We start from the raw sequence: 8782 nt of genomic DNA, 5'->3' as shown, positions 1-8782 counted from the left end.
TGGCCTGAGGCTCGGACAGTGGGCCTCTGGTCAAGGGAGGCCCCCGGTCAGTCCCTGGTCCAGGCTCGCAGCTGTGGCCTCCAAGGCCCCCAGCCACCGCCCTTCCCCCCTGTTCATCCTCAGCTCGGCTGGTCCTAGGCCCCACGGACGATGGTCAGGCCTGGCTGGGTTTCCTGCTTCCCTGGCCACCTCGGAAGGGGACGGAGAGGCTCAGAGAGGGGCCGGACGGAGACAGGCAGAGCGACCCTGAGACCTAGAGAGGCCCAGCGCAGGGAGGGCCACAGAGGCAGCAACCAGGACAGATGTTCAGCACAGAGCAAAGCAGGGCTGGGGAGGGGGATTGTGGTGGGGGGCAGGGCAGCTGGCCAGCTGGGGGGGATCCCCCACCCCCTGCCGCCCTGGTGGTGTTAACAAGTCTAATTAAGAGGCCACTGGCCCAACTTAATTGGCTCGTTAACAGGAATCGCCTCTGAAAACCCCCCACCTCAGCAGGGTGGCTCTCTGGAGGGAGATGTGAGGGAGTGTTAACGAGGGATCCCGCAGCCCCCCCCCCATGGCTCCCCTCCCCCTTTCCCTCCCTCTACAGCGCTCCCTCTGGCCTCTGGCCACAACCAGGGGAGCGGCATCTGTCCTTTGCAGGGCTCTGGGAGCAGGATGAGGGGAGTGGGAGGCCGAGTGGGGACCTAGGATTCTGTCTCTGGGCCAGGCCGCTGGTTGTGGATCTGCCATCTGACTTCCTGGTCCCTCTGCCTCCCCCACCTAGTGCTGGCTTTCGACAGGTGCTCCCCCTCTCCACCCTTCCATCTCCAGTCTCCCGGGCCGGTCTATCACGCCTGGGTTGCCGAGGCCAGGACTAGGGGCTGCTTTTGACTCTGACAAGACCCCTCCTGGGGCTGGAGAGGAAGGGCTGGCATGCTCACACAGCCCCAGGGCGCTCCCCCACCCCAGTTCACCCCATGCAGCCCCTGCCTCGCAAGGCTGACAGCTACCCGGAGTTCCCTAGGTTTTGCCCACTCCTCCCTGCCTTGCGGACGGTCTTTGGGGAGGGCCCTCAGGGGCTTCGGGTGGGAGTGTGTGTGTGTGTGTGTGTGTGTGTGTGTGTGCGTGTTCGTAAGCATGAACTGAAGCAGAGGAGAGTCCGAGGCTGGAAGAGTGGTGGGGAGGGACAGGGCAAGAGGAGTCAAGGATGAGGGTGAGAAGGTGGGGGACAAAGACAGGAGTCCAGCGGTAGGGCCCCTCAGCTCCAGCCTCATTGGACAGCAGAGGTCAGTGGCCAGAGATTCGGGTCACGGGGTCAGGAAAACTGGTTAAAGCATGCAGGGAATAGAGGGGAGAGGGTTTTCCCTGAGAAGCGACCGCTTCCAAGCCTTGGCATAACCACACCAAGACTGGCCATGCACATGCAGACTTGTGCACACACACTCGTGCCAGCGTGCAGACACGTGCACCCAGGTGCACACCCACCCGGGGACCTCCATGCGCCTGTGCACGCTCCTCGGAGTCTCCTCGCTCGCTCGCACGCACTGGCGCACACACGCTCACCTGGAGGAGCTGGGTGGTGCTGTGACCTGTGACTTGGGTCCCATGCCCCTGCCCACCCTCCACAGAGGCGCCTCACGTGCAGTATGAGCGCCTGGGCTCCGACGTGACACTGCCATGCGGTACAGCCAGCTGGGACGCAGCAGTGACGTGGCGGGTGAATGGGACAGACCTGGCCCCCGACCTGCTCAACGGCTCCCAGCTCTCCATCCACGGCCTGGAACTGGCCCACAGCGGCCTCTACGCCTGCTTCCACCGTGACTCCTGGCATCTTCGTCACCAGGTTCTGCTACATGTGGGATGTGAGTGTTGCCCTTGACCCCTTACCTGCTCTCTTGCCTCACTCAAGGGCTGCGTTAGTGGAGCTCAGGTCCCAGCCCAGACCATACCTCTACACGAAGGGGAGGTAGCTGTAGCGCCCTGTCCTTGCCCTGTGACGTCATCCTAACCTGCTAGTCTGATCTCTAAGCCACATCCTTCTCAGTGAGCCCAGACCTGCGGGCACTTTGTCGACGTAGCCCATGCCCATCCCGGAGGTCTTTGAGGTCCCTCTCCTCATGACATGGTGGGCAGAGAAGAGTTCATCTGGGGTCCCTTGGAATCACAGCTCTGAGCTGGAGGGACCTCCCTGTGTGCTTTCAAGGGGTTGGCCACAATGGCCTAAGGGAAAGAAATGGGCCGTGGGCCCTGCAAATCTAGAGAAGAGCACCCTAGAAGGCCCCTAAAATGAGGAAGACACTGGGGCCTGCAGGGGTAGAAGGTGCATTCGAAAGGCCATTTTTGGCAGGGAGCCGGAGGCAACACTAGACCTTAGTCTAATGAGGGGAAGGAGACCAGGGAGAGGGCAGGGGTGACTCACGATCCTGGAAGCTGGAGGGGGGCGAGGGTCAGGGTCATGTTCTTAGAAGATCCCTCTCGGTGCAGTGAAGAGAAGCAGTAACAACTGGGGACCAAGCCAGGGCAGGAAGCCCAGGAAGGAGGCTGTTTTGGGGATCCAGGGATCCAGGGGTATCTGGGGCCAGGCCTCAGAGCTAGAGAAATCCCGAGGGGGTGCTTGTAGCTCCAGGGATTGGTGATGGATTGGAGGTGGGAAGCCAGGAGGACAGAGAGGGAGGTGCCAAGACAGCAATTGGTCCCAATCACTTGGGCAGAAAGGACACAGAAGGTCCACGAGGAGGAGGAGGAGATGGTGTGTTCTCTTGGGCAGCATCGTTGTCTGGGCTTCCCTGGAAGCAGATCCTGAAATGAGGATCTGTCTGCAAACAGTTTATTTGGCAGGTGAGGGAACCATCATAAGAGACGGGGAAAGTGACACAGATGGAGGAAGTTCATACAGCCAGTAAAGAGTGAGTCATCAGGACCCTTACCTCTGGGCAGGAGCTTAAGCCACCGGACAGCTCCCTCCTGCACCTCTGAGTAATCCTACCTGAGGGGTGATGGGCGGGCTGCTGATCCACTAACTCCTGCCTGTCCTGGCTGACGGATTCTCCTGGGGTGGGAGTAGGGGTGCTCTACTTCTCCAGCTTTTGGCTTGATGCCCCCACTGGCACAGTGGGCATTGGTGCCCAACAAAAGCTCTTTCTTCAGCAAAGAACTGCAGAGGCTGGTATTGGAAAGTGGTGGGGCCAGGCACCTGCACATGACCAAGACCTGCCACGGATATATTGGGTGAGGGTCCTTAGGGGCCAACTAGGAGTTGGTGGATCTCAGATCTGGGGCTCAAGGGAGAGAGCTGTGCTGGAGATGGAGATGTGGGGGTCGTCAGCATCCAGGTGATGTGAGTGGGTGAGACGGCTCACAGGGAGATTTGGGGGGGAGAAGAAAGAGATCCTAGAACTGAGCACTGCAGACCATGACCGCAGGGGTGGGTGCTGAGAAACAAGCCAGGTGGAGCAGGGAAGCAGAGAAGCTGAGGGAAGGCAGGGTAGGTGTGACCGGGAAGGAGGTTTGGAGGAGTCGGCCTGCTGCAGGAGTCCCTGCAGAGGTGCACCCCAGCATCTGGTACACACCTGGATCTCTGCCAGAGGCCCCCACCAGCCCGGTGGACATCCTGGAAACAGCATCCTGCTTCTTCCACTTCTTTTCCTTGTGAACCAAGGGATGGCAGTGACTCTACTGCCCCGTGGGTTCTTTGGGAGACTCGGGGGTGCCTCAGTGCAGGCCCTTGCCCTCCTTGTGGGGTAACTGGTATGGAGACAGGTAATTGCTTAGGGCCCATCACAGAACCACGAGGCTGCCCCCCGTGGGGCTGTGGGTGGGGGCTGGGGAGAGGTGAAGCTTCCTTCTAGTCATCTCTGTGTGTGGAAACTGGGGGTGGCATCCTTCATGGAACCCCTCAGCCCAAGGGTGGAACGACCCCTGTTGGCCAGCTTGAGGAATGCACCACCAGCCTAATGTCCGTCTTGACCAGGGGTCCTCAAACTTTTAAACAGGGGCCCAGTTCACTGTCCCTCAGACCCATTGGAGGGCCGGCCTATAGTTAAAAAAAAAAACTATGAACAAATTCCTATGCACACTGCACATATCTTATTTTGAAGTAAAAAACAAAACGGGGCAAAAACGGGGCTGGATAAATGTCCTCCGCGGGCCGCATGTAGCCTGCGGGCCGTAGTTTGAGGACCCCTGTTTCTTGACCATCCGAACTGGAGACATGCTTAGCCTTGAGCTCTTACACAGAACGAGGAGGCCAGCTTGGAACCAGTCTCCTACAGCCTTGCCTTCTGAGTGTGGGCTCCCACGGTCAGGATGGGCAAGGCTGGCAGCAGATGGACAGGTCTTGGTGACCTCGGGCCCCTGTTCTTGATGAATTGACTTGATCTCTGGAAGGCCACTAGGAGTGGGGTGAGGCTTGGAGGCGCAGCTGCACGCACAGGACATGCCCACGGTTGCCTTGTGTGACCAGAGCTCAGCCCTTTCTGACACGGAGCTCACCGCTCCCCCGGGGCCCGTCTGTCAGAGGAGGGCTGGCCAGCATGGGCTGGAGCATCAATATCAGATACTTAACTCTCACGGCCTTGTTTCCTTCTAACGACTGGGCAGAGGGAGAGGAGATATTCATCATGATCATCTCATCATTTTACATCAGTAACAAGAGACTGGGGATGGCCACACACAGTATCAAAGTGTCCTCCTCGGCAGCGCTCAGAAACAGGACAGAGTTACTCCCCATCCGTTGCTCATTCAGACACACACAAAAGCAATGTTCATCCTAAACATACATGACGGCCACATCTCTATTTCCAAGGGAAACCAGTGACAGGGATTCTGTTTGAAAGTCTTCACCAGGCTGGTCCCTGACCTGCCCACAAACTCCAAAGACCTGCTTGCTTACCCAGGATTCTGAAAGGAGTGCCCCACCCCCACCCCACCCGTTAGGTAACAGGATTCCAAGATCCCTTTGAGCAGCAACAGCAGCCTCTGGTTTAGGAAACACTGCTCTTTCAGTACCATTCTGATTTCAAGCTTTAGCGAGGCAAAGGTCACGTGGGCAGTTCCTTGTTCAGCTTTCAGAAACAGTTGTTTGGTGGGCAGGAAGGGAAACCCCAGACCCCTGGGCTAGGTGCCCTCCCCCAGCCCGGGGAAGGAAAGCGTGGGGAGGAGGGCAGTGGTGGAAGAGGAAGGTTCTGGGGGAGACGAGATAAGAAGGGGCATTTGGAGTCCGGCAGTTCGGGTGCTTTGAGTGATATCATTAGGTAAGGTTGGACCTGCCATAGGCCATGAGTGCCAGGCAGGAGGGGTGTGGACGGGGCCTGATCAGAGTTGGCCAGGCCTGTGGGCAGCCTGCCCCTCCTCTCTGGGCCCGCAGGCAACCCTCATGCGTGCCGGGGGCTCCAGCCCAGGCGGGCTGGCGAGAGGAGAGGAAAAACATGCGGTTTGGTGGGCTGGACATGGAAAAACAAGCCAATTAGGAGGAAAACAAACAAACCCGGGGCGGGGGGGTGGGGGGGGTACGCATGTGCACGCACACACACAGCCCCGCATGGGGCCCAGGGGCATCCTGCCCCAGGCTGACACGGCCCCTGGGACATCTCAGGAGCCCCCCACAAGGGGCAGCTCAAGATGGCCTGGCATCCAGGGGCACCCCTGTGCACCCCGAGTGTGCGTGCGTGCACACAAGTGTTTGCTCCCTCTTAGCATGGGCGTGCATGGTGTTCAGCTCACATGGGTGAGCACGCCTAGATCCCTGGACTTCTTCCCACAGCCAAAGCTCGAAAAACTACCCAGGCTAACGCTTGTTACACACACCCTTATCTTGTGTGTGCATCGTCGCTGTCACGAATTTCACACATGACGTCACACGGACTCTTCCAGAGCACTTCGCCCGCCTTACAGCTGCGCACACACCAGCAGGCCCGAAATCAAGCAGCCACACCCAAGTCACAGGCGGAAGCAGCCCTGCAGTCACACACTGTCTCACACCAGGCAGCCTGACTGCCCAGTCTGAGCCACACACGTGAGGCCTCGCCGCTGCCATCCAGTGGTTCCCAGGCAGCCTCTAGGAGGAGCGCCACACAGCAGGGCCTCCTTACAGGGCATCCCACTCGCACCCTGCCCCACAACCTCACGCTGGGTCCCATAACACCCCCACCCCGCCCTACCAGCCCCTCAGCTGGGCGCCAGCTGCAACAAGTCCCTCTTTTCTTCCTAGTCTTTGTTTTCCTTTGCCCTCTGAGAAACCTGGTCCCTGTCAGGAAACCCAAGCCCTTCCCCGTTCAGGGCCCAGGGCCAGGCAGGAGTAGCCAGATGACAGACAAAGCCCACCCAGACCCCCATGCACTGCCCAGTCCTGGAGGGGAACTGGTTTGGGGGGAGGTTGCTCTGAGGTGGGAGGACAGTCCCAGGGAGGAGGAGGAAGCTGGTCAGTGGGAGGCGGGATGGGGGTGGGGGCCCATGAGCCTAGTGCCATGGCCGGCTCTGCCCTCCAGAGAGCCCAAGGTGGCAGGGTGCTGACTCTGCAGGCTTCCGTCCCTGCCTGCCCCCCCCAGGGCCCTTCTCCTTTGAAGTTGGGGGTTGAGGGGGGGTAGCGGGAAGGGGGGTGGAGTGGAGGCTTCTCGGCCGACCTCAGAATGTCCTTTCCTCCTGGGGCAGCTGCCAATTCTGGCCTGGCCTACAGGCCCCCACAAGGTACTTCCTGTGTCCTTGGCTGCCCCCCACGCCACCCCCATGCAGATAGGGAAGGGACACGAGGCACCCCCCATGTGAACACGGGACCCACACAAGATGGACTTCCCGGGAGAGGGAAACAGCAGTGGTCAGAGCACAGGTTGTGCCTGCTGGGCTCCGCTGGCTCCAGCTATGCCCTGCAGGCCCCGGGGACAGTGCCCACCACATTGTCCATTTTACCTGCTCCACCCAAGCTGGCCTGATGCCCACTTGTCCTCTCCTCCCTTCTGCTGCCATGGCAGATCTGGGCCTGGGGCTTCTCCCCAGACCCCTCACACGCAGCAGCCATGTACATGCTATCACACAGACACACACACACACACACACACACACACACACACAGTCACAGTGACAGGCACACAGCGGATGGAAGCCCACGGTCCCCCCACGTCCCCATGGCCACCCCACAAGCATAGACATGCACTCCCTGGATTATTGAGCCGCCCCCTCCCATTTCCTGTCCACCTGTCAGGCAGGGGGTGGGGCGGCCTAGAAGGGAGGGGTCAGTGTCCCTGGAGCCATGGACGGACATTCCTTGCCTGGGTCAGATCACAAGCGCTGCCTCCTTCCAGGAACCTGAGCCGGCTGTCCTCACGCCTTGCCCAGTGCCTGAGGATGAGACAGCTGGGCTAAGTGCTCACGGCAGCAAAATGCATGTGGGGAGGACAGCAGGCAGGACTTCCCAAGTGGGCTGTGGGGTTTAGTCCCAGCTCTAGCTTGCTGTGTGAACCCAGGCAGGTTCCCCCACCCCCCCATGGGCCTCCCTATTCCAGAGGCCCAGCAGCTATGAAGAGAAGCTGGGCCTGGGACTGGGGCACACCAAGGGACAGCAGCATCCTCTCCACAGGCGCATGCGTGTGCGCACGGTCCAGCCAGGCCCAGGTTCACACCCACCCGAGTGGAAGCCAGAACCCGGATGCACTGCTGTCGGGTCGATTCCTACATGGGTAGCCACACACATCTGGTCACTGGGGGGGTCAGGCTTTCCAGAACTGCCCAGACACGTGTCTGTGCCCATAGCCGCTCTCTGAAGTGGACCCGGCCACGCAACGCCCTGTTGTGCCTGCATAGCCGCCCCCCCCAGCTTCTGCTGAGGGGCCCCGCCACCCCTACCAAGGGAGGCTTGGGTGGCTTCAGGATGTGCAACCCAGTCACCTCGGTCACCAGAGGGCCGGTCCTTGGCCCCCGTCCCTTCTTCCTGCTGTGGACACAGAGTGGCCAGAGCTGTGGGCCTGGGGCCCTCCAGACGGCACGTCCACCCTGTGATTGATGAGCTGAGGCCCGCAGCCCCCTGCTCCCCAAAGTTCCCGCCTCCACCGAGCAGGTGCGGGGGGCTGGGGGGGCTCCCTCTCTGCACAGTCCTTGTTTTTCTTTAATTAAACATCTGGCTCTCTGTGGCCTGGGAAGCCTCAGACCCTCGCTGACAGCGCCTTCCCCCCCACCTCTGGCATCGCATCGCTGATGGGCTCGGGGTGGGGAGAGCTGGGGCTCCGGGGACCACCTGTCCCCACAGGAGTGCAGGGGACGGGGGCTCCAGGAGTGCCCTGACTGTCGTCCTCGCCCCCAGTGCCACCGAGGGAGCCCGTGCTCAGCTGCCGTTCCAACACTTACCCCAAGGGCTTTTACTGCAGCTGGCATCTGCCCAGCCCCACGTACATCCCCAACACCTTCAATGTCACCGTGCTGTGAGTAGCTGCGCCCGTGGCCGGTTCCCAACCCTGACCTCTGACACCCATACCCCCACCATGCCCTCAGCCCAGTCTAGCCGTGGCCTGACCTCCTCCTCACCTCCGCCCCACCTGACCCTTGGTGGTGCTAATGCTGCCTGGGCCCCGCCTCTCCGCAGGCACGGCTCCAAAACGATGGTCTGCGAGAAGGATGCTGCCGTCAAGAACCGCTGCCACATCCGCTACGTGCACCTGTTCTCCACCGTCAAGTACAAGGTCTCCGTCAGCGTCAGCAACGCCCTGGGGCACAACGCCACCGCCGTCACCTTCGACGAGTTCACCATCGGTGTGTGGGCACCCCTGGGGCAGACCCGGGTGGGAGTGCGCCAGGGGACGTGTGCATCACGTGCACA

At 60.6% G+C, this 8782-nt stretch overlaps 1 protein-coding gene across 2 annotated transcripts in view; it reads left to right on the top strand.

The window, feature by feature from the left end:
- CNTFR (ciliary neurotrophic factor receptor) overlaps positions 1 to 8782 on the top strand; it is a 28777-nt gene that overhangs the window by 14481 nt on the left and 5514 nt on the right. For both annotated transcript variants that reach the window (XM_004712382.2, XM_045289298.1), the window contains exons 3-5: positions 1608 to 1841; positions 8270 to 8387; positions 8549 to 8715. In XM_004712382.2, the coding sequence (XP_004712439.1) occupies positions 1608 to 1841; positions 8270 to 8387; positions 8549 to 8715 (519 nt within the window). The remainder of the gene's footprint in view (positions 1 to 1607; positions 1842 to 8269; positions 8388 to 8548; positions 8716 to 8782) is intronic.

The sequence above is a fragment of the Echinops telfairi genome, unplaced genomic scaffold (assembly GCF_000313985.2).
Source record: "Echinops telfairi isolate 266 unplaced genomic scaffold, ASM31398v2 ScPeMD7_25;HRSCAF=90, whole genome shotgun sequence".
Taxonomy (NCBI): domain Eukaryota; kingdom Metazoa; phylum Chordata; class Mammalia; order Afrosoricida; family Tenrecidae; genus Echinops; species Echinops telfairi.
This window is presented reverse-complemented; position numbering and strand designations above follow the sequence as displayed.